General features: G+C 42.9%; 1 protein-coding gene across 2 annotated transcripts; it reads left to right on the forward strand.

The window, feature by feature from the left end:
* Nucleotides 1–11575: 11575 nt before the first annotated feature.
* On the forward strand, nucleotides 11576–25290 carry LOC139411684 (carnitine palmitoyltransferase 1Aa (liver)). 2 transcript variants are annotated; one of them, XM_071158317.1, is made up of 19 exons: nucleotides 11576–11740; nucleotides 12416–12560; nucleotides 12726–12868; nucleotides 13000–13171; nucleotides 13400–13504; nucleotides 13672–13809; nucleotides 13916–13993; nucleotides 16213–16320; nucleotides 17104–17188; nucleotides 17921–18116; nucleotides 18649–18837; nucleotides 19167–19272; nucleotides 19410–19526; nucleotides 19932–20096; nucleotides 20773–20904; nucleotides 21934–22086; nucleotides 22236–22349; nucleotides 23522–23614; nucleotides 24024–25290. In XM_071158317.1, the coding sequence occupies exons 2-19, from the start codon at nucleotides 12420–12422 to the stop codon at nucleotides 24108–24110; spliced, it is 2322 nt and encodes a 773-aa protein (XP_071014418.1). In that variant the 5' UTR covers nucleotides 11576–11740; nucleotides 12416–12419; the 3' UTR covers nucleotides 24111–25290. The 2 variants fall into 2 exon arrangements, with proteins under 2 accessions (XP_071014418.1, XP_071014417.1); XM_071158316.1 differs by lacking the exon at nucleotides 17104–17188 and adding an exon at nucleotides 16473–16560 and having other exon boundaries at nucleotides 11631–11740.
* The last annotated feature ends 699 nt before the right edge of the window (nucleotides 25291–25989 follow it).

Raw genomic sequence — 25989 nt, forward strand, 5'->3', positions numbered from 1 at the left:
AGGTTGAATTATCAGCCTTCATGGACACATGCTTTGTTTAATGCCAGTGGCAGGTCATTGGTAAAAATAGAAAAGAGTAGAAGGCCTACAGAGCTGCCCTGTGGTACACCACACTTTACATGTTTGACCTTAGTGAAGCTTCCATTAAAGAAAGCCCACTGAGTTCTATTAGACATAGCTCTAAATCCACGATATGGCAGATGTTGAAACGCCACATACGTTTTCTCAACAACAGGTTATGGTGGGGGCGGCAGGTAGCCTAGTGGTTAGAGCATTGGGACAGTAACCGAAAAGTTGCTAGATTGAATCCCCGAGCTGACAAGGTAAAAATCGGTCGTTCTGCCTCTGAACAAGGCAGCTAACCCACTGTTCCTAGGCCGTCATTGTAAATAAGAATTTGTTCTTAACTGACTTGCCTAGTTAAATAAAGGTTAAAAAAACTGTAATCTCCCACAATCTTATTATACATTTCATTCAACCAATCATCAGTCATTTGTGTCAGTGCAGTACATGTTGAGTGCCCTTCTCTATAAGCATGCTGAAAGTCTGTTGTTAATTTGTTTACAGAGAAATAGCAATGTATTTGGTCAAATACATTTTTTCCCCCAACAGTTTGCAAAGAGCTGGCAGCAAGAAAGGTACACTGCTAGAACCAGTAAAGGCAGCTTTACCACAGTGATGGAAACTGGTACAAAATACCAAAAAGGTGGACTGCAAGGCTATGTTAAGCATGAACATTTTGTATTTTGCATAATTCCTTTTCACATCTACATGCTGTCCTCCTCTCACCTTTTCAGTTCGCTTGTGGACTTCAGTGCACAAAACATCAGCAGTCTGTGACCAGGTGGAAAAAAAACGTTCTAAGCCAAACCTTCATATCATAACCACTAATAGCTACACACAGCCTACATCGTTGTCACCATATTAGCTAATAACGTCATAGTCAACATAGCTACTGGAACTAACACGTTAGTAAACGCTTTACAATCATGCAGTACAGTTTACAGTCGGCAAGCCGTTTAGCAGTTACACCGGCGGCCCCGGTGGCAATAAATTAATAAAACCAACAGCTTACCTTGACTTGGAAGGGCTCCGGTGTTGGATAGCCATAGCCAGCTAGCTAACATAGCATCCCTCTCTGTTGGATAGCCATAGCCAGCTAGCTAATATAGCATCCCTCTCTGTTGGATAGCCATAGCCAGCTAGCTAATATAGCATCCCTCTCTGTTGGATAGCCATAGCCAGCTAGCTAATATAGCATCCCTCTCTGTTGGATAGCCATAGCCAGCTAGCTAACATACTATCCCTCTCTGTTGGATAGCCATAGCCAGCTAGCTAACATACTATCCCTCTCTGTTGGATAGCCATAGCCAGCTAGCTAACATAGCATCCCTCTCTGTTGGATAGCCATAGCCAGCTAGCTAATATAGCATCCCTCTCTGTTGGATATCCATAGCCAGCTAGCTAACATACTATCCCTCTCTGTTGGATAGCCATAGCCAGCTAGCTAACATACTATCCCTCTCTGTTGGATAGCCATAGCCAGCTAGCTAACATACTATCCCTCTCTGTTGGATAGCCATAGCCAGCTAGCTAACATACTATCCCTCTCTGTTGGATAGCCATAGCCAGCTAGCTAATATAGCATCCCTCTCTGTTGGATAGCCATAGCCAGCTAGCTAATATAGCATCCCTCTCTGTTGGATAGCCATAGCCAGCTAGCTAACATAGCATCCCTCTCTGTTGGATAGCCATAGCCAGCTAGCTAACATAGCATCCCTCTCTGTTGGATAGCCATAGCCAGCTAGCTAATATAGCATCCCTCTCTGTTGGATAGCCATAGCCAGCTAGCTAATATAGCATCCCTCTCTGTTGGATAGCCATAGCCAGCTAGCTAACATAGCATCCCTCTCTGTTTGAGCTGGGTGTTTGAGTAGGCTAAACTAGCTAGCTGCATTCGCTAGCTTAGTGAAAAGAATACAACTAAATATACTATTGTCTTTGTCTCTCTTTAAGTCAACTATTCACCACATTTTATGCATTGTAGTGCTAGCTAGCTGTAGCTTATGCTTTCAGTACTAGATTCTCTGATCCTTTGATTGGGTGAACAGCATGTCAGTTCATGCAGTAAGAGCTGTGATAGGTTGGAGGACATCCTCCGGACGTTGTCATAATTACTGTGTAAGTCTATGGAAGGGGGTGAAAACGATGAGTCTCCTAGGTTTTGTATTGAAGTCAATGTACCCAGAGGAGGACGGAAACTAGCTGTCCTCTGGCTACACCCCGGTAATACCCAACAGAGTGCTGTTTAGGCCACTGTAGATCTTCATTGCAAAACAGTGTGTATTAATCAATTATTTAGTGACGTGAATATAGTCAGTATAGTTTTATGTAAAAAGGATAACTTCTTTAATGTTTCACTATTTAAAAAAAATAATAATTCACTGAGGAGGATGGCCCTCTGAGGAGCCTGCACTGAACCCGTGGTGATATAAAATATTAGCAATAGCCATATTACTGTGCTATGCACACATTCTATTTTCTGGATAGGTATTTTAAGTATCAGCCAATCACATCGTGTTGTCAAGAGTAGTAGGCATTGTAGTGACAGAGGGCATGGGTAGGAAGGATCCACTTGCATACAACCACACACACACACACACACACACACACATACACACAAACACACACACACGAAGAAGTTTAACTTTCACTTACACACAGAGCACAATGAAGAATGAACATCGAGAGGGAATTGACATTGATTAAAGAAAAGAAGAAGAAACAAATTGGGACTAGAATTTAGTAAAATAATAATGTAAAGGTTAAATATGTTAAATGTTAAAAACATGGGTGAATATACAGTAGGAGATATTAAAGGGTGTTTAGTAAATATACAGTAGCAGATATTAATGGGTGATTAGTAAATATACAGTAGGAGATATTAAAGGGTGATTAGTGAATATACAGTAGGAGATATTAAAGGGTGATTAGTAAATATACAGTAGGAGATATTAAAGGGTGATTAGTAAATATACAGTAGCAGATATTAATGGGTGATTAGTAAATATACAGTAGGAGATATTAAAGGGTGATTAGTGAATATACAGTAGGAGATATTAAAGGGTGATTAGTAAATATACAGTAGGAGATAGTAAAGGGTGATTAGTAAATATACAGTAGGAGATATTAAAGGGTGATTAGGAAATATACAGTAGGAGATATTAAAGGGTGATTAGGAAATATACAGTAGGAGATATTAAAGGGTGATTAGTAAATATACAGTAGGAGATATTAAAGGGTGATTAGTGAATATACAGTAGGAGATATTAAAGGGTGATTAGTGAATATACAGTAGGAGATATTAAAGGGTGATTAGGAAATATACAGTAGGAGATAGTAAAGGGTGATTAGTAAATATACAGTAGGAGATAGTAAAGGGTGATTAGTAAATATACAGTAGGAGATATTAAAGGGTGATTAGGAAATATACAGTAGGAGATATTAAAGGGTGATTAGTAAATATACAGTAGGAGATATTAAAGGGTGATTAGTGAATATACAGTAGGAGATATTAAAGGGTGATTAGTGAATATACAGTAGGAGATATTAAAGGGTGATTAGGAAATATACAGTAGGAGATAGTAAAGGGTGATTAGTAAATATACAGTAGGAGATATTAATGGGTGATTAGTAAATATACAGTAGGAGATATTAAAGGGTGATTAGTAAATATACAGTAGGAGATATTAAAGGGTGATTAGTAAATATACAGTAGGAGATATTAAAGGGTGATTAGTAAATATACAGTAGGAGATATTAAAGGGTGATTAGTAAATATACAGTAGGAGATATTAAAGGGTGATTAGTAAATATACAGTAGGAGATATTAAAGGGTGATTAGTGAATATACAGTAGGAGATATTAAAGGGTGATTATTGAATATACAGTAGGAGATATTAAAGGGTGATTAGTGAATATACAGTAGGAGATATTAAAGGGTGATTAGGAAATATACAGTAGGAGATATTAAAGGGTGATTAGGAAATATACAGTAGGAGATATTAAATTAATCACTAACCTTTGCTGATCTTCATCAGATGACACTCATAGGACTTCATGTTACACAATATATATATGTTTTGTTCAATAAAGTGCATATTTACAGTGCCTTGCGAAAGTATTCGGCCCCCTTGAACTTTGCGACCTTTTGCCACATTTCAGGCTTCAAACATAAAGATATAAAACTGTATTTTTTTGTGAAGAATCAACAACAAGTGGGACACAATCATGAAGTGGAACGACATTTATTGGATATTTCAAACTTTTTTAACAAATCAAAAACTGAAAAATTGGGCGTGCAAAATTATTCAGCCCCCTTAAGTTAATACTTTGTAGCGCCACCTTTTGCTGCGATTACAGCTGTAAGTCGCTTGGGGTATGTCTCTATTAGTTTTGCACATCGAGAGACTGACATTTTTTCCCATTCCTCCTTGCTAAACAGCTCGAGCTCAGTGAGGTTGGATTGAGAGCATTTGTGAACAGCAGTTTTAAGTTCTTTCCACAGATTCTCGATTGGATTCAGGTCTGGACTTTGACTTGGCCATTCTAACACCTGGATATGTTTATTTTTGAACCATTCCATTGTAGATTTTGCTTTATGTTTTGGATCATTGTCTTGTTGGAAGACAAATCTCCGTCCCAGTCTCAGGTCTTTTGCAGACTCCATCAGGTTTTCTTCCAGAATGGTCCTGTATTTGGCTCCATCCATCTTCCCATCAATTTTAACCATCTTCCCTGTCCCTGCTGAAGAAAAGCAGGCCCAAACCATGATGCTGCCACCACCATGTTTGACAGTGGGGATGGTGTGTTCAGCAGTGTTGCTTTTACGCCAAACATAACGTTTTGCATTGTTACCAAAAAGTTCAATTTTTTTTCAATTCTGACCAGAGCACCTTCTTCCACATGTTTGGTGTGTCTCCCAGGTGGCTTGTGGCAAACTTTAAACAACAATTTTTATGGATATCTTTAAGAAATGGTTTTCTTCTTGCCACTCTTCCATAAAGGACAGATTTGTGCAATATACGACTGATTGTTGTCCTATGGACAGTCTCCCACCTCAGCTGTAGATCTCTGCAGTTCATCCAGAGTGATCATGGGCCTCTTGGCTGCATCTCTGATCAGTCTTCTCCTTGTATGAGCTGAAAGTTTAGAGGGACGGCCAGGTCTTGGTAGATTTGCAGTGGTCTGATACTACTTCCATTTCAATATTATCGCTTGCACAGTGCTCCTTGGGATGTTTAAAGCTTGGGAAATCTTTTTGTATCCAAATCCGGCTTTAAACTTCTTCACAACAGTATCTCGGACCTGCCTGGTGTGTTCCTTGTTCTTCATGATGCTCTCTGCGCTTTTGACGGGCCTCTGAGACTATCACAGTGCAGGTGCATTTATACGGAGACTTGATTACACACAGGTGGATTGTATTTATCATCATTAGTCATTTAGGTCAACATTGGATCATTCAGAGATCCTCACTGAACTTCTGGAGAGAGTTTGCTGCACTGAAAGAAAAGGGGCTGAATAATTTTGCACGCCCAATTTTTCAGTTTTTGATTTGTTAAAAAAGTTTGAAATATCCAATAAATGTCGTTCCACTTCATGATTGTGTCCCACTTGTTGTTGATTCTTCACAAAAAAATATAGTTTTATATCTTTATGTTTGAAGCCTGAAATGTGGCAAAAGGTAGCAAAGTTCAAGGGGGCCGAATACTTTCGCAAGGCACTGTATATAAAAACAATTGTTTACATTGGCGTTCAGTAGTTCCAAAAACATCCAGTGATATTGCAGAGAGCCACATCTATTTACAGAAATACTCATTATAAATGTCCATGAAAATACAATTGTTAGACATGGAAATATAGATACACTTCTCCTTAATGCAACCGCTGTGTCAGATTTCAAAAAAGCTTTATGGAAAAAGCAAACCATGCAATAATCTGAATACAGCTTTCAGACAACAAAGCAGCTGTAACGTCAGGAGAGTGATGGGTGTGGAGTCAGCCGCAGAGAGCAGAAGTTTCACGGGAAAAAACGCTTTAATGTCCACAGTAAACAGAAACAGGTACAAAAATGGGGTGAAGCCAAAACACAGGCGCAACACAACCCAAAGACCACTGTTACATAAACCCGTCAGTGAAAACCCAAAATTAACAATATACCTCCAACGTACAATGACAACAAGCCCGCACAATCACAAGCGGGCTAAATTAACTTAAATAATACCCACCCCAAAACCCCAACAAGGAACAGGTGAAAACAATTAGACCAAAACAAACGAAAATGAAAAAGGGATTGGTGGCAGCTAGTAGCCTGATGCAGCAGTTGTTAGATTTTTAAAAACAGATGAAAAAAACACTTTATGGAACAGAGGGAACGGCGAAACACAAACATTGGCAAAGACACACACACACACACACTATTCATACACATGGATGTAGTACTGTAGCTATGTGGTAGTGGTGGAGTAGGGGCCTAAAGGCACACAGTGTGTTGTGAAATCTGTGAATGTATTGTAATGTTTTTAAAATTGTATAAACTGCCTTAATGTTGCTGGACCCCAGGAAGAGTAGTTGTTGCTTTGGCAGCAGCTAATGGGGATCCATAATACATACAAATACATTGCGTTTTACTCTAGGTTTCTGAAATAGACTTGATTAATTGAGGATTTTTAGCATCTGGTTAATTAGTCTATCGGGAACCCGAGTGGCTGGTATAAATTAAACTAACCAGAGACCCAACTATAGGGACTAAGTGCATTGGTAGGAGTCATCAGGAGGGGTGTCTCAGGGCTAAAAATGTGTAAAAACCTGTTTTTGCTTTGCCATTATGGGGTATTGTGTGTAGATTGATGAGGGAAAAAAAACAATTTAATCAATTTTAGAATAAGGCTGTAGCGTAACAAAATGTAGAAAAAGTCAAGGGGTCTGAATACTTTCCAAATGCACTGTACTTTGTCAAGGTGTACGGCCTGTCGGACGACCTGGCCAATCAACTGTGGGTAGTGCTGCAGCATGCCATGGGCAAGGCTGGAGGCCACAGTGACACTGGTGCAGTGCATCCCAACACCTTGGCAGGTTCTTCAAGCTCTACCACAACACTGTGTCCGTGAGGGTGCAGGAACTGGCTACAGAGGACCTGACGGCCGACAAGACTGTGTCCCTCCTCACCTGGTTCCTCAATTAATACCTACAAAAGTAAGTCTTTCTACTACCCTCTCTGTGACTCCTACAGACAATTGTAAATTGTTTAGATTTTACATTAATCAAAGGGCGGTACAGAATAAAGCCAATGTCAAAGCCAAATAAATGATTTTCTACCTTCAGTCGTGCTTCTACTAAAACTCCAGATCTAACTGGGTGATCATTAAATCATGGGATTTATGTCTGTTACTTGGTCTTAGCAGGTGAATGATTTATTGTCAAATGATTATACTCGTTAGCTAGCTACGGCTCCATACAGAATTAAGCTAGCGTTTTGATTAAAAATTTAAATAGCTTGCAAAATAACTTTACTTAATCGATTTTGGTAGCTAGTATCAGACTACAACGTTGGTTACAAATCCTTAATAACAATGACTTGCACAATAACTTGCCTAGTTAAATAATGTTAAAAACAACAACATTTGCTTCCAAAATGTATTACAAAGAATAAGAAAAGACTTGCTACCTAGCCACGAAAGAAAGACATTTAAACGTGTCCACTATGACAGCTAACAGCTAGGATTCATTGGTGGACATTCTGGTGACGCACGTCGTGATTGACAGGTGGTTGCGCTAGACAACACGGCCCATGTGAGCTGTCACCAACCAACCAACCAGTGTAGAGTATGCTGGTCTATGAAAACCAAATCTAATTGGTTATAAGAAACAGGTCCCACCTCTCAGAGCTTCTGCACTCTCTCTCCTTGCTTGCACATCTACACATATTTTTGTCACAGTAGGGCACTATAGTACTGCCAAAAGTCTGAGGGCAAAATTGACATGCTCAGGTGCAATTATTGTTTACAAATATTAACCTACAACTACACTTTTTTTCTCTCTTCATGTTCACAACTCATCAGTTACACACTTGCAAATTGTGTTTACAACTACAAATCTATTGTACGTGCTCAAATCATTATGTCAATGATTTACACCCATACAGGTTTATCTGCCCAACTTAGACCACTGAGGTATAATAACAACTGGAGACTGCATCCAAGATGTCCAACCTTAGTTTTCTCAAGGTAATCTACTAGCGTTCGTATACGCCGATACACGGACCGTCTATATCCGGGTTGCATCCAGGTTATAAGGACCAACATCTCATGTGCATTAGCATCGAGTTCCAGTCATAGCAACTTTGATCAATGGAGGAGGAAATGGCGTCCCCTTGAGAGGGCAAGAATGAGGTGTATGTTGGGGGAAGTGCATTATATCACAAGGAGATGTATACTTGGAATACCGAGGAAGATTGGAAGGAAAGAGGTGGAGGTTGAAGAGAGGGAGGGAGGCAGAGGGTGGGATTGAATCTGTTGAAGATGGTGGGGGGAAATAAGGGAGATGGTAGGTCGAAGAAGGCTGGTGGAAAGTACAAACAGAGTGAGCCGTAAGCTGGATCCAGTTCTGGAGGTGAAATGGAAGTGAATGAGGGCGAATTACCAGAGGTGGCAGGTTTGGAGAGGTTCTTGGAGCCCGAGCCTTGCACCGATGGTCAGGATAAAGATGAGTCTGTTACGGTAGGAGTAACATTTTTGGAGAAAGTGGACCCCTGCCTTTTGGCTGATTCATATGTGGTTTTAGGGTGCGTGAAAATGGAGTTGGGTGCTGAGGAGTCGGTTGAAGGTAACCCGAAGTGTGCTTGTGATAATTGTTTGTGTTTCTGTTGGTCAGAGGGAGTCAGCGCTCTCCGCCACACGAATAAGGACAAGAGCGGCGACTTTTTTTTCTGTCAAGAACAGGGTGCCATGGAAAGGAGTGATTACTGGGGTAGCAGTAAATGTGAAGGTGGAGCAGGTGAAGGTGGAGCAGGTGAAGGTGGAGCAGGTGAAGGTGGAGCAGGTGAAGTTGGAGCAGGTGAAGGTGGAGCAGGTGAAGGTGGAGCAGGTGAAGGTGGAGCAGGTGAGGGTGGAGCAGGTGAAGGTGGAGCAGGTGAAGGTGGAGCAGGTGAAGGTGGAGCAGATGAAGGGGAAGATTCCCGGTGTTTGTGATGCTCGTCGTTTGATGCGACGCAGACAGGGTGGTGTGACTATTGAAACAGAAGAGTCATTGTCTGTTCTTTTGAGTTTTGATGTTGAGTCTTTGTCCGACAAAGTGATGTTAGGATATTTCAGTTATCCCGTAGGAGATTTTGTGCTGAATACATTACGTTGTCACAGGTGTCAAGCTTACGGGCATGTGGCAGCAGTGTGTAGGAGGGTGGTTCCTAGGTGTGTAGAAGGACATGTGGCAGCAGTGTGTAGGAGGGTGGTTCCTAGGTGTGTAGAAGGACATGTGGCAGCAGTGTGTAGGAGGGTGGTTCCTAGGTGGCAGCAGTGTGTAGGAGGGTGGTTCCTAGGTGTGTAGAAGAACATGTGGCAGCAGTGTGTAGGAGGGTGGTTCCTAGGTGTGTAGAAGGACATGTGGCAGCAGTGTGTAGCAGGGAGGTTCCTAGGTGTGTAGAAGGACATGTGGCAGCAGTGTGTAGGAGGGTGGTTCCTAGGTGTGTAGAAGGACATGTGGCAGCAGTGTGTAGGAGGGTGGTCCCTAGGTGTGTAGAAGGGCATGAGACAAAGGAGTGTGTAATATAGGAAGAGAAGTGGTATGTGTTAATTGTAGGGGTGCTCATGGTGCAGGGAATCAGAAGTGTCCAGTGCGAGAGAGGCAGGTTGAGGTTACCAGGGTTAGAGTAGCACTGAGGGCGTCGTATGCTGAGGCAGTGAAGAAAGTAGAGGAAGATGGGTCAAGGGTTAGGGATCCCGAGAGGATCTGCGTGAGTAGTAGATCTGTGCCAACACAGAGAAATAGGCCAACGACTGACATATGCTTAGGTAAGATTGGCTTCTTAGTGTTTATAGCAATGGTTATCAACTGTACCGCAGGGATGGAAAGTAAGATAGCAGAAAATAAAGGTTGTGGTTGCAGCTGCAGAGAAGTATTTGGGTGTAAGAGATTTGACTTTAAAAGAGTTACAGGGATGTGTTGAGAGGTGGTGTCCCGTCCCGCCCAACTCGGCAGAAAGTCTGTCTCCCTCCAGCAGGTGGCAATGTTTCGTTGTTTTGCCCACCAACTAAGGAGTTTTTGTATGGAGATCAATGAAAAAGTGTCGATTTTGGTCAGCAAAAAAAATGTATGTCTTATTTGGTTTATTTGATTGAATAGACATTTCATAATGCTCAAGTTGTTACGAGTTTACTGATATAAGTAGGACACGTGGTATCCCGGCAACTTTGAGAAAAAAACACTTTATATCAGTCTCAAGATGGTTATGCATATTTATAAACTGGGTGGTTCAAGCCCTGAATGCTGACTGGCTGACAGCCGTGGTATATCAGACCGTATACCACGGGTATGACAAAACATGTATTTTTACTGCTCTAATTACGTTGGTAACCAGTTTATAATAGCCATAAGGCACCTCTGGGTTTTGTGGTATATTGCCAATATACCACGTCTAAGGGCTCTATCCAGGCACTCTGCGTTGCGTGCAAGAACAGCCTTTAGCCTTGGTATTTCGGCCATATACCGCACCCCCTCATGCCATATTGTTTAAACAAAGTGTAAGCGATGTGAAATGGCTAGCTAGTTAGCGGTGTTGTGCGCTAATAGCGTTTCAATCGGTGACTTCACCCGCTCTGAGACCTTGAAGTAGTTGTTCCCCTTGCTCTGCAAGGGCCGCGGCTTTTTTTGGAGCGATGGGTAACGATGATTCGAGGGTGGCTGTTCTCGATGTGTGCAGAGCCCATATAGGGGCAAGGAGAGTGACGGAAAGATATACTGTTACAATGGCATGAGGCTGGTAGCATAGCATGTCTCTTAATTGAATAGAGGCAGTTGTTTTCAACAACCCTCATCAAATATTCAAAAAAATAATTACACTAATGAGATGTATCCACCAATCCAAAGAAAGGATAGGCAGGTACTGGACAACCCGCCGTGCCGCAAACAGCGACTACGTCATCCAAAAACATGGCAGACATTGGATGTTTAATATCTTTGGCGGTGAGTGATACATTTTTAAAATCTGCGTCAGTGACAATTATTTGAATAATTCAATTGATGTTTTGTTCACAAAGCTGATGACTAAAGTGCAGTGCTTGACTTGGACTGAAAAAGGTTCTGGTACAAGCTTTAGGTGCAGGAGCTCCACAATACTTTTTGAGCTAACATTCTACAATACGAACCGGAGAAAATGTGAGCTCCTGCCCATAATGTCTTTATTATGCATTTTCAAATCTGACTTCACTATGTGGTCTTATGGAAATTCGCTTTCTGGGACGGGTGTCAGTTAAACTGCAGTACCGAAGCCAAACTGTAGGAGCAGTCGAACCCGTGATCTAGACCGGAACCGTGGCCCCTTGGGATAGACAGTCAGCCTTGAATATGCCCCCTGGAACGTGCCAGAGCGTCCGACGTAGCCTACTACCCAGCGTGTCGTTGAAATCGCTACTGAAATGATTTTGAACTAAAACATATTTGAAAAGGAGCTATTTGAAGATACTACGTGAGTTTTATTGTTGATTTCACCTGCTATCAAACTATTTAGCTAGCTAGCTGTCTGACTAACGTTATATAGCTAGCTAACGTTAACATAGCCAGCGCTTCCCACAATTTGCCGCTAGCTAACGTTAGCTAGCTAGTTAGCTAATGACAGTATTCGCGGACAGTTAGTTAACGGATGAATGTCACAACTAGAGATATTAACCAAACAAGGCAACTGGCTAGTATCTTTCTGCCTTGGAATTCACAAAGTTGATCCGGTATTAACGTTAGCTGACATCAACGATATTTATAACTAACCCCTTCTGTATGTGCTGATATCTTGCTTGGAGACCATGATTCCGTTGATTCAGGTTGGTTGCGTTTCAGGCTGTGTTTTAATGCAGTCGTGCTGCGCATCTGTCATTGGCCAAACTCAAATAGCACTGCTTTATCACACCATCACGTTACTAGATTTTTGCTCACTGAATGGAACAAATGTTTCCCACCCACTTGTCACATCTGTTTGAGAGAAGGTTCTTTCTAAGTAGCTCATGAGTGGGTGAGTACTTTCTACCTAAGTAGCTTACGAGGGAAGGTCATTTTTATTCTAGTTGCCTGTGTTCTTCAGTTTTTATCATGTGATGATGTTTTGGTGATGTTTTGTCATGTGTTTTTGACTGTATAATACCTCTGGCAGAGTCATGGCAGAAGCTCATCAGGCCGTGGCGTTCCAGTTCACCGTCTCTCCAGATGGCATTGATCTGCAGTTGAGCCACGAGGCCCTGAGACAAATCTACCTGTCTGGCCTGCATTCCTGGAAGAAAAAGTTTATCCGCTTCAAGGTGCTCCAACACTTAAATTGTATTCAAACTTTGTCTCAAAGGAAATTTGCCATCAGGCAATACCAATACCAAGTTATACAGACATTCAACAACATCAGATCACGTAAATACAACCAACAGTGACGTTGATGTGTTAAAAACAGATGAATATAATTTCCTCCACAGAATGGGGTGATGACCGGGGTGTACCCTGGCAGTCCCACCGGCCTGATGTTAGTGGTGGGGCTGTACATGGGGAGGGCAAAGTACGTCCAAGCTGACCCTTCCTTGGCACTGTTCACCAAAGTGGGTGCTCACCTGCCTGTTAGGTAAAGTCTCAACTCGCTATCCCAATGATGCTGACTAAACTTTGTAAAAAAAAAATAGAATCACCATAGATAAAATGACAATGGCCTGATGTTCATGGCCAGTAAGTGATGCTTTGCCTCTCTCCTTGCAGTCGCTATATGTCCTTTGAGAAACAGCAGGTGGTTGGCGGGGTGCTAGTTGGCACAGGGCTCTGGGTGGCTATTTTCTTCACCATGCGAACTGCACTCAAGTGGCTGCTCTCCTGGCATGGATGGATGTATGCCCATCACGGCACCGTGTCATGGAGGACACGCATCTGGCTGGTGAGTCGACTGCAAACGACCATGTCAGTTGTTGCCTCGTGGGGAACCAATGCCGGGTAGAGGTGGGGGCTACCGAAATATTATACCTAGAAGGATCATATGTCAGAAATATCTCCCCCAGACCAAATAAACAGAAGACTGGTGGAAAGAAAATATATATATATATGATCCTTTTTATTTGAAGGTAGACTTCTCCTTTAACAGACCAGCCCATAATTGTGAGTGCAGGTACTGGTGAAAATCTTCTCCGGGAGGCGGAATCCCCAGTTGTACAGCTTCCAGACATCGTTACCACAGCTCCCTCTGCCCTCGGTGAAAGACACCATCAATAGAGTGAGTGACAGAAACAAAACACAGCTCCACTTAACCATCTTTAAAAAAAATATATATATAATAATAATAATAATTAAAACCATTTACTAGAGGGGTACAATGTGGCTATTTTATAGAACTCCTGAAGGTGTGCAATGTTAGATTGTCGTACATGTTTCCTCTGCCAGTACCTTGAATCTGCCCATCCGCTCATGGACGACGAACAGTACTTGAGGATGGAGGGTCTTGCCAAGGATTTTGAGAAAGGCCTGGGTCCTAAACTTCAGTGGTACCTGAAACTCAAATCCTGGTGGGCTACAAACTATGTAAGTCACATTTAATTAAATATTGTTTTCATCAGATTTTCTTAGATAGCTTCATTCATTTTCCATAGCTTTTTGTATGACATGTCCATCTTCTTGCTGTTCTCAGGTCAGTGACTGGTGGGAGGAGTACATCTACCTAAGAGGCCGTGGACCAATCATGGTCAACAGCAACTACTATGCAATGGTAAGAGTCAGAACTAGCATTATATATAATCTCCCAAGCCACCGTCTCCCAATGCCCAAACCAACAAAATGAACAAAAGAGAAAACCAAAGGAAAACAACAGACATCAAGGACAACAGTAATCTAAACAGCAAGGCCAACTGGATACATTTCGGTGCATGTGTGGCAATATTTACGTGTGTATGTGCACAAGTGTGCATTTGAATGCGTGTGTGTATATGCGTGTGTGTATATGCGTGTGTACAAGCACCTGCGCGGCATCAGCCTCAGGCAATATCATTTTTTACTTTTGTCTTTGACTGTCATTCTATCCCCCAGTCAGCAACTCCACTCCCACTTGTCTCCAGTTCCTCATCTTAACCCTCAGCTCCCCTCAGCCCATCCCACCTATCTCTGCTGGCCACCCTCTTCAGATTTCTATGCACCATATATCTTTCAACTATGTTGTGATGTCTAACACACTTTGAGTCTTATCTAATCGAATAGAATCCACAGATTGCGAGTTGAAGATTAGTAATTGACTGACCTGGTCTCTCCAGATCTCCCAACAATGCTATTTCTAGGGTAAATTTGAGATTAATGTTCTGATTTTTCAGCCATTCCTGAACCTGAGACCAGAAACAGGCTACCTGAGGGCAATACCAAAACAAATGGTCTATTGATTCTGTATCCTCACAACAAAATCTGCAGAGCTGCGATGATTGTATGCCCCAAATATTCAACATTTTGTTGGTTGCAAGAATTCTGTACAATAGTCTTGAATCTTGCATTGTTTTATATACTCTGTGCCATGGAAGACTAGCGAGAGCAGTGATGCTAGCGAGAGCGGTGATGCTAGCGAGAGCGGTGATGCTAGCGAGAGCGGTGATGCTAGCGAGAGCGGTGATGCTAGCGAGAGCGGTGATGCTAGCGAGAGCGGTAGGTACCGGCGAGAGCGGTGATGCTAGCGAGAGCGGTAGGTACCGGCGAGAGCGGTGATGCTAGCGAGAGCGGTAGGTACCGGCGAGAGCGGTGATGCTAGCGAGAGCGGTAGGTACCGGCGAGAGCGGTGATGCTAGCGAGAGCGGTAGGTACCGGCGAGAGCGGTGATGCTAGCGAGAGCGGTAGGTACCGGCGAGAGCGGTGATGCTAGCGAGAGCGGTAGGTACCGGCGAGAGCGGTGATGCTAGCGAGAGCGGTAGGTACCGGCGAGAGCGGTGATGCTAGCGAGAGCGGTAGGTACCGGCGAGAGCGGGATACTGGCGAGTGCAGTTATACTAGCGAGAGCGGTAATGCTGACGAGAGCAGTGAACTTTGCGAGCAATTTTCCCATAATTTGACAGGTATTTAACTCCATGTTTGCAGGATCTTGTCTATTTTTACTAGTTTTCTTTTGAAATTTATTGTGGAGAACTCATTTATATATTTTGGGCTGCCCAGTCAGCCCATTTTATAGGTAAACTGCAATGTTAACGATCCAATATGTAATATGGTACACTTATCATAATTAGGATTTAGTCCAGAGAGGACATTGATGAGAGATTGCAGGGATCATATCGATGGCCGAAACGTATAGCTTATTAAAGAGCAGTGATGCTAGCGAGAGCCGTGACCCTAGCGAGAGCCGTGACCCTAGCGAGAGCCGTGACCCTAGCGAGAGCCGTGACGCTAGCGAGAGCCGTGACGCTAGCGAGAGCCGTGGCGCTAGCGAGAGCCGTGGCGCTAGCGAGAGCCGTGGCGCTAGCGAGAGCCGTGGCGCTAGCGAGAGCCGTGTGCAGGTTTCTTCTTTTTTTCTCATCTTATTCAACTGTCTCCATGCACCTGCAACAAAGACAGCTCAGATGTGCGAGTGGCGTTTTTTAAATGTTATATGAAAGGAGTACTTTTGAGAGGACAGCCTGCACATGCTCAGTTCGGCCGGAGACGACCGTTAGACCCGATGACGTGTTTCTACTCATGAGCTTAGCTAGCCAACGCCTCCATGACATCGCCTACAAGTATGATCAGGGATTTCTATTGGAGAAGCACTTTTAGCCTATTTTCATACTGTACTGTCTTTGATAAGTGTGTTATTAATATTATTATATGTTGTTTATGGATGTTTACCAATTTGGCAATTTCATCAGACTCTATTTGATCAGATTCTCTTGGCAATATTTCTCTTTATCCCTTGTAGGTTTTTTTTTTCTCATTCATTCAGTGATTGTCATCTTTTTCTCCATTCTCACTCCTCTCTCTTAGGACTTCCTGTATGTGTTCCCCACCAGTCTGCAGGCTGCTCGGGCAGGCAATGCTATCCATGCCATCATGCTGTACAGGAGAATGCTGGACCGAGCGCAGATCAAACCGGTAAATAGCCTTCACTTTTGGTCACCGCTTCTTATCTATTTGCTTTATGACCACAATGTGTGTTCCTCTTCCCTCCTGTATTTAATACCACATGACATAAATATGGTTGTTTCTGTTTCACACTTGCGGACGGGATGTTTTCTCTGGTGCAGCTCTTTGCACTGGATAAAAGAGTTCCTCTTTGCTCCGCCCAATGGGAGCGCCTGTTCAATACGTCCCGCCTCCCAGGCCTGGAACGGGGTAAGAGGAGGGAGCGTTATTGTCACAGACCAACTTTGGATCCAGCTCACCCCTTATCCCTCCCACCCATTCTTGTCCCCATGGAATTCCTGTTTCACCAGCATGTTCCATTAAAAACAAACTCGTGTATCACCCATTTGGCCTGCATTCATAACTGTTTGGTACTGTCTGACACTGTAAGTGATTGTAAGTCCTTACTGGAATTACTGTTTTTGCACCTAGTGTTTTTGTCCAGAAATATAGTTTATTTTGACCCATATTTCTCAAGTCTGTAACATGCTGGTGAAATAGGATCAGCTATCTCAAACACTTCCCCATCCCCTCCAATCATGCCCTTCAATTTTTTTTATTTTTTAAAATCCCCACCCATCTGTCTTTCCTCTCTTCTCTTCCGTGGGAGAAATGTTCCCGTGAGCCGTTCTGGTTCCTCCACCCACCCCCCCCCATCCCCCTCCACCCCTGTAGCTCCCCTCCCGTCAGTTTCTAGGAGAGCAGGCTTTCGTGCTTTGGTCATTTTTCATTTTTTTTCTTTTTGCCTTTCAGCTCATGCTTCAAAATACCATTCCAATGTGCTCAGCGCAATATGAGCGTATGTTCAACACCAGTCGTATCCCAGGCGTAGATACAGGTAGATGGCCACTTCTTCCTCCCCCGTCTCTCAATCACACAGACTAAAGCAGTTCTAACAACCAACCAAATTGGTGTAACCAATTGCAGATTGAACAGATTATTTTATCATTTTATTATTTAGCAACGTGAACATTAAATGTACAGACTTTGCACAAATATTTCCAGGCAATGTGCACTTTCATACAGGCCAACTGGCATCGCAGGATGGAGCTGTTTTCTCAATGCCAAGTTGACATAACAGCTTGGCTATTTAGGCCCTGGAATAAAACAGGCTATTTTTTTTGTGACCGAGGCTACAAAGTGTCCTGAATTAGACCCCCCCCCATAGACTCCTATGATTCATTGCAATCCTCTTCATTGTGTGTTTTTTTTAAAACTTTTGTTTCATGCCAAAGAATCCCACTGCAGTTCTGACTGCTGCTTGGAAATGACATCAACCATAGTTTGTGCTTTAGAGCCACTCTCACAAGTCTTTCTCTTGAAACAACAGTTCAAAGCACATTTAGTCTCTCCAAGGTATCTGCTTGATACTCTGTCTTAGTTGCTAGAAAACCCCTTTTTACACATGTTGTAGTACTGCAGTTTCCACCTGTTTGTTGTGCTAATTATTCAGTAGGTCCACATTGTGTGAATAGTTTATCAGAGTTCCTTTTAAGCCATAATCATATTCTTGTTTAGGTTTTAGTTGGAAGTTACACAAAGTTGTCCCTCTACCCTTGTGCTTGTCCAGACACCATCCAGCATATGCAGGACAGCAGGCACATCGTGGTGTACCACCGGGGGCGCTACTTCAAGGTGCCCATGTTCTACGACGGTAAGGTGCTGTCGCCCAGGGCCGTAGAGCAACAGATGGAGCGTATCCTGGCTGACCCCTCTGAACCCCAGCCGGGGGAGGAGTGCCTGGCCGCCCTCACTGCTGGGGACAGGTACGCTAACGCTACACATGTAATGTATGCCATTTAGCAGAGGCTTTTATCTAACGCGACGTGTCCGTTTTCCTATGGGTAGCCTAGCTGGAATGGAACTGCCCGTTACAAGAGCCATGCTCAACCAACTGAGAGACACCTTAACAAACACCCACCATCTCAGATTGTTGTGAAATCGTTTCTGAGAAATTAACTTAAATGATTGCACCCGAATTGGCAATTTTTTTTAAATTATAGGATTCATATAATATTCAATAAATATAGTACATTTGGATCCAACAATGAATAAGACATGAGGATTTCACAGAAATGTAAAAAAAAAAATTGCCCACCCCTCCATACCCCACCCCCCCTTTACCCCACGCCCCCCCAAACCCCACGCCACGCCCCCCCATACCCCACGTCAATCCCAACCCCCAAACAGACCGAATTGGATCAACCCAACTATTGAAGGCGGTGTGAAAATCCACTGCCTGTAATAAATGATTTGATCAAACAGTTTCCTCAATGGTATGTTCACCCCGCCTGGCAGGGTGCCCTGGGCGGAGGCCCGCGAGGCCTACCTGAGACAGGGCAGGAACCAGCAGGCCCTGGACACTGTGGAGAAGGCTGCCTTCTTTGTGACCCTGGACGACACAGAGCAGCGTTACAAGGCTGAGGATCCTGTCCGATCCCTGGACAGCTACGCCAAGTCCCTGCTGCACGGCAAATGTTACGACAGGTGAGACCGAGGGCTCCAATCCTTCATGTTATGCACAGGGAGTGTGGGAAAGGCGCTCTACAAATTAAATGTCATTATTATAATCTACCTGAGACCTCATTTATTCTACAGATTACCCTTTACAAACATGTTCAAGAATAAGCTGTTATAACTACTTATGAATGTTACTGAATTTTTATAAATTGTTTAAGACATTTTCACAAATGTTATGAATGCTTATGAATTAAATCACTTTTAAATGCTTGTATAATGAATAAATATTCTATAATGAAATACTAAGAGTTTGTCTCTTACTCCATCCTCAAGCACTGGTTTGTGTTTTTCTGTAGGTGGTTTGACAAGTCCTTCAACCTCATCGTGTTCAGGAACGGGACCATGGGTCTGAACGCGGAGCACAGCTGGGCAGATGCCCCCATCATAGGGCACCTCTGGGAGGTAGCTAAGCAGAGTAGAGCTCTTCTGCTTCTTTAATTGTGTTCGTGTTTACAGTGTGTCTGTGTCGGTTATCAGGAATCGCTAGCTGGCAGAACAGATGGTGCGTGTCTCTAAATGATGTCGTTGTCCAATTGTAGCACGTGCTGTCGATGGACCCTGTGAAGCTGGGTTACACAGAGGAAGGCCACTGCAAAGGAAACCCCCACCCGTCCCTCCCAGGCCCTCAGAGGCTGCAGTGGAACATCCCAGCTGAGGTAGCCTACCACAGGGGGTTTGGGTTAAACTACAATGTTGTAGGGATGTTCCCCTTTTCAAATGTGATTTATTGTTTTCAGAATTGTCATCAATTAATGCACATCAGTAATGCACACACAGGCCTTTTGTTTTGTTATAATGATCAAATCTAATCCCCAGTGATCCTGTCTGTTTGGTACAAGTGTGATAATAGATTAGACAGTAGAAATACCTTCAGATTTCACATCTTTAAGCCACCTGAGCTCTAATCTTTCTGAGGACCCCCCCCCCCCCCCCCTTCTACTGTCTCATCTCAAATCTTCAAATGAAATCAAGAACTGAGGCTCTTTGATCAAATACATCAGAGACCCCAAGTGAAATGGGCTGATTCTCAGTGTCTTTGTTCCCCGTGTGCGGTGCCTCAGTGTCAGACGGCCATCGCCAGCTCTCTGATGGTGGCCAAGGCCCTGGCAGACGACGTCGACTCCCACATCATCCCCTTCAATTGCTTCGGGAAGGGCCTGATCAAAAAGTGTCGCACCAGCCCCGATGCCTTCATCCAGATCGCCCTGCAGCTGGCTCACTTCAGGGTAGGGTCCTTATCTCTGCCCCTGTTGACTGGCAACAGTAAAGAGGATCAGCTGATTGGATTAGTCCGTTGGCTGATTAGCCAATTGGAAGGAAGGAGGGTAGGATTGATATAATAAAACCCAGGTTGGGAATGTAGCTTCTTTAGGACGTGTGAATGAATACCAGTGTTAAGAGATGATGCTGTAAGTAGCTGTCAACAATCTGTAGTTTGATGAGAGAAACATCCTCCTTAACAAGGACGATAGCTATAACAAACATACTTTTATTATTTATTAACCAAACATGACAAGACTCAATTGTGCCAGCAAGAAATACTGAGTCTGTACTCTAGTTATAACATGTTATAACCACATTACAGGACAGTTAACTGAGTCTGTACTCTAGTTATAATATGTTATAACCACACATTACAGGACAGTTAACTGAGTCTGTACTCTAGTTATAATATGTTATAACCACACATTACAGGACTGTTAACTGAGTCTGTACTCTAGTTATAATATGTTATAACCACACATTACAGGACTGTTAACTGAGTCTTTACTCTAGTTATAACATGTTATAACCACATTACAGGAGTCTTTACTCTTAAAATAATGTGACCTGACTTTCCTTATTCACCCTTGAGTGGATAAATGTTTTATTAAATTTGATTAAATTGAATTTGTCTTCCAGGACAAGGGAAGGTTCTGTCTAACGTACGAGGCGTCCATGACACGCATGTTCCGAGAGGGTCGCACAGAGACGGTGCGTTCCTGCACCGTGGAGACCTGTGCCTTCGCCCGCTCCATGGTGGAAGACAACCCGGTAAGGATCTTGGTTCAACTGTGATGGTGGATCTGTGAGCGTTACAGGAACTGGAAAGTTGTGTGTCAGTCCTCATGAAATATACATATTTTTTGGCATAAAAAAAAAAATCTATGTATATATATATATACACACACACACACACACACACACACACACACACACACACACACTGTTCACCCCGCTATCATCCAGAAGGCGAGGTCAGTACAGGTGCATCAAAGCTGGGACCGAGAGACTGAAAAACAGCTTCTATCTCAAGGCCATCAGACTGTTAAACAGCCACCACTAACACTGAGTGGCTGCTGCCAACACACTGACACTGACTCAACTCCAGCCACTTTAATAATGGGAATTGATGGGAAATGATGTAAATATATCACTAGCCACTTTAAACAATGCTACCTTATATAAATGTTACTTACCCTACATTATTCATCTCATACGCATACGTATATACTGTACTCTATATCATCGACGGTATCCTTATGTAATACATGTATCACTAGCCACTTTATACTATACTATGCCACTTTGTTTACATACTCATCTCATTTGTACATACTGTACCCGATACCATCTACTGTATCTTGCCTATGCTGCTCTGTACCATCACTCATTCATATATCCTTATGTACATATTCTTTATCCCCTTACACTGTGTACAAGACAGTAGTTTTGGAATTGTTAGTTAGATTACTTGTTATTACTGCATTGTCGGAACTAGAAGCACAAGCATTTCGCTACACTCGCATTAACATCTGCTAACCATGTGTATGTGACAAATAAAATTTGATTTGATTTGACACACACAAAAATGTATGCCTCCCAAAAATGCAACCAACTATTTCCATATCTTTGCTCATGGGAGAAATGTTTAGATTGTGATATCTGGATGTGTTTGGCCAAAAGAGACAGAGTCCACCTTTCCTTAGTACCCCTTTACCCCTCTGTTTCAGACACATTTTGGTTGAATACATTCAGTTGTGTAACTGAATAGGTCTGCCCCTTTCCTTGTCTTCTCTGTAGAGAGAGCTGCGACTGAAACTGTTGAAGGAAGCTGCGACGAGACACCAGCAGCTCTACCGGCTGGCCATGACTGGAGGAGGCATCGACCGCCACCTCTTCTGTCTCTACGTGGTCTCCAAGTACCTGGGGGAGGACTCGGCCTTCCTCAAAGAGGTCACATGCAGTATTTTGACTTGTGGATGTTACTATTCGTCTTTTAAAGTGGGAATGGAGGTCTTTGTGTGTTTTTTGTTTTTTTCTACAGTTAGTTTTCCTTTGAGAGGTTTGTATGTGAAAGCGTGTGTGTGTGTCCTCTCCCATAGGTGCTGTCGGAGCCCTGGAGGCTGTCCACCAGTCAGACTCCCCTCCAGCAGGTGGAGCTGTTTGACCTGGCCAGACACCCAGAGTATGTGTCCAGTGGGGGAGGCTTTGGTCCGGTGAGTTCCCTGCCTGACCTCAAAAGGGCCCTCTACTCAAAATCGATTAGGCTTTAAAGTAGCATTAAAGATTGTCAGATGTTTTCAGACCAGATTCGGGAGTGATATGCCGCCTTAAAACATAATCGCACAATCTTATTGTCTGTGTTCTTCATCCTGGTGCTCAAAAATCTTACGCAAAACATTACGCAAAGCAGCCACAACTGTCAGTAAGAGTGTCCATGACTGAGTCTTTGAATGTAGAGATGGAGATAAAACTGTCCAGTTTGAGTGTTTTGTTGCAGCTCGTTCCAGTCGCTAGCTGCTGAGAACTGAAAAGAGGAGCGACCCAGGGATGTTTGTGCTTTGGGGATGTTTAACAGAATGTGACTGGCAGAACGGGTGTTGTATGTGGAGGATGAGGGCTACAGTAGATATCTCAGATAGAGGGGAGTGAGGCCTAGGAGGGTTTTATAAATAAGCATCAACCAGTGGGTCTTGTGCCAGGTATACAGAGATGACCAGTTTACAGAGGAGTATAGAGTGCAGTGATGTGTCCTATAAGGAGCATTGGTGGTAAATCTGGTGGCCGAATGGTAAAGAACATCTAGCTGCTTGAGAGCACCCTTACCTGCTGATCTATAGATTATGTCTCTGTAATCTAGCATGGGGTAGGATGGTCATCTGAATCAGGGTTAGTTTGGCAGCTGGGGTGAAAGAGGAGTGATTTACGATAGAGGAATCCAAGTCTAGTTTTAACTTTAGCCTGCAGCTTGGATATGTGCTGAGAGAAGGACAGTGTACCGTCTAGCCATTCTCCCCAGTACCTGTATGAGGTGACTACCTCAAGCTCTAAACCCTCAGAGGTAGTCATCACACCTGTAGGGTAAGGGGCATTCTTCTTACCAAACCACAACCAAATTTTTTAAGGCATCTATGACCAACAATTGCATATCTGTATTCCCAGTCATGTGAAATCCATAGATTAGGGGCCTAATTAATTCCAATTGTAACTCTGTAAAATCTGCGAAATAGTGGGGGGAAGCCTGTACAACAATGTTTTCTTCTTAAAGGGCCCAAGTTTTCTCTAATTTTAGCAATTGAAAATCCAGTTGGATATAGTGTGATTATCTCTGTGCTGCAGTGTAATCCTTTTCCACACGCTGATTGTGTTTTCTCTCTTTGTGTGTCAGGTGGCAGATGATGGATATGGTGTGTCCTACATCATCTTGGGAGAAAACCTCATTAACTTCCACATCTCCAGCAAGCACTCGAGTCCTGAGACGGTGAGTTGGCTGATCCACACGGCCTATCTCGAATGTTGCTTTCAATCCGCTGTCCTCACTTGAAACAAAGACGTCGCTATCGCCTGGGTAACATACAGACCTGAATTTCATGGCAGACCAGCCACTATTGATACCAACTGCATGTCCATATAGGTTATTTTGTATCAGTTTGCCTTAGAATGTAATGTGTTCTAAAGTGTCCATTCTATCAGCTTGTTGTAGAACGTGTCTGTTCTATCAGCTTGTTGTAGAACGGACACGTTCTATCAGCTTGTTGTAGAACGTGGCTGTTCTATCAGCTTGTTGTAGAACGTGGCTGTTCTATCAGCTTGTTGTAGAACGTGGCTGTTCTATCAGCTTGTTGTAGAACGTGGCTGTTCTAACAGCTAGTTTCCTCTCTGTCCAATAGGACTCTCATCGTTTTGGAAACCTCATCAAACAGGCCATGCTCGACATCTTGGCCTTGTTTCAGCTGGATGCAAATGCCTTGGCGTGATCATCTTCCTCCTCCCCCTACCTGAAAACCTCAACTTGAACTCTTCCATAGGCTTACTCAGATGAAATGCTGTGTTGTGATTTTAGAATGTGTTTTAAGATCATAATATTAACAAAATAAGAGTGTATAGGAATGATTTATAGGAGTGTTGTTTTTCCATTTTAAGTTGTGTATTGCATGCTAGCTCACAGACCCATGCTGCCATGTGTTGTCCTAGGTTGAGGTTACACTCAGCTCATTTCAAAGTGCTGGTGCCTTAATGCACTGTGGTAGTTGAAGTGAGATTTGGAGAGGTGAAGTGAACATTTCAGTCAGCGCTTACAGTACGCTCGCTGTCTTGCGTGCAGTTCTTTTGAGCTGCTAGCTGTGTGTTTTTGAACAGCGCAGAAGCATTTTGGTTTCTGGGTTTTAATATCAGTTGTTGTTTTAACCGTTGCTCTCTGTGCACCACCAAGTAAAGGAGTGTTGGCAGGGGTACAGTATCCATTCTAGGACAACTCCCATGGACAGGTGATGCTGGACACCGTAACAGCCTTAGAGTCTGACACATTTCAATAGTATTGATTAGTGACAGTTGAAGGATCATACTTAAGGCCCGGTTGCCCAGACCCGGACATAAGTCCTGGACTAAAAAGCACCTTATATGGATATTCTTCTTTCAACATGTTTTTCTGCCCAGGACTGTGCTAAATCTGTGTCCAGGAAACCGGCCCTCTGTACTACAGTATAAACATCGTTGGTAAAGTCTTAAAGGGATAGTGCTACATTTTGGCAATTAAGCCCTTTTTCTACTTACCCAGAGGCACATGAACTCATGGATACCGTTTTTATGTCTCTGCTAGCTGTACCTATAGACTTCCAGTCATTGCGCTAACGCTCGTTAGCAATGCCTCACAGAACTACCTTCAACTTCCTTCAAACTGCACCATGAGGCATTACACGTCACAGTTTGTTTGTTAGATGTAAAGTATAATTACAAATATTTAAACTTGATGATTTGAATTTCAAAAGTATTTGAAATATCGTATAGCAATATAAATGTCTGCTGTAGAAGGGATTCCTTTGTTGCTAAGGCGATAGCGTTACCTGTTCCGTTATAAATATGTAAAACAGCTTATATATATATATATATATATATATATATATATATACCAAAATAAAAGTGTATGTTACCAGTGGATTAATAGTTGTATACTTGTTTGACATTTTTGCTGCACTGTCAGGAACTAGTAACACAAGCAATTCACTGCACCCGCTATTAAATCTGATAAACTGTGTACACTACCAATACACTTTGATCTGATGTCAGCCCGACTACCATAGTCGTTCTGACCCAGAAGATGGATCTCTTCAATTGGAATACCAGTACCTTCACTTTGGCCTTTCTCCTTCGTCCTCTTCACCCCGAGACTGTAATCTACTAGAAGCCTGGTAGGTATGCCTTGACGGGTGGATGTACAAGTCCTGTCATAGTCCACAGCTGAAAAACACTGCACTACCACACTGCTAAGGTCCTGACACATATTTCCTGTTGTGGCTTTCCACTTTGAAGACTGATGATACGTAGCCACGGGCTGAACTTTAGAAGTCTTCCCGCAGCGCAACTCATATCTACTGTTACTGCTCTACTCAAGAGCTTTTGAAGTCATTACAAACACTGTCTAACTGCCTTTAGAAGTGTATATGAATATACACATTCATTATTAACAACAATGTTAAATGTGCATTCATGTATCCAGGCTTAAACCAGTCCAAGGTGACACAATGACAAATATCTCGTTTAGTTTGCTGTTTACCACACCGTTGTAGATGAAGTGAGCATTTTTATTTAAGATTTTTACTAATAAAACCAATATAATTTAATGCAAACATAGCAGAG

This window comes from Oncorhynchus clarkii, chromosome 6 (genome assembly GCF_045791955.1).
Source record: "Oncorhynchus clarkii lewisi isolate Uvic-CL-2024 chromosome 6, UVic_Ocla_1.0, whole genome shotgun sequence".
NCBI lineage: Eukaryota > Metazoa > Chordata > Actinopteri > Salmoniformes > Salmonidae > Oncorhynchus > Oncorhynchus clarkii.

Coding starts and splice junctions, on each gene's coding strand:
- LOC139411684 (XM_071158316.1), top strand. CDS start 12,420: ATGGCAGAAGCTCATCAGGCCGTGGCGTTCCAGTTCACCGTCTCTCCA. Junction 13,505..13,671: donor TGAAAGACACCATCAATAGA/GTGAGTGACAGA, acceptor TTCCTCTGCCAG/TACCTTGAATCTGCCCATCC. Junction 13,994..16,212: donor ACAGCAACTACTATGCAATG/GTAAGAGTCAGA, acceptor CCTCTCTCTTAG/GACTTCCTGTATGTGTTCCC.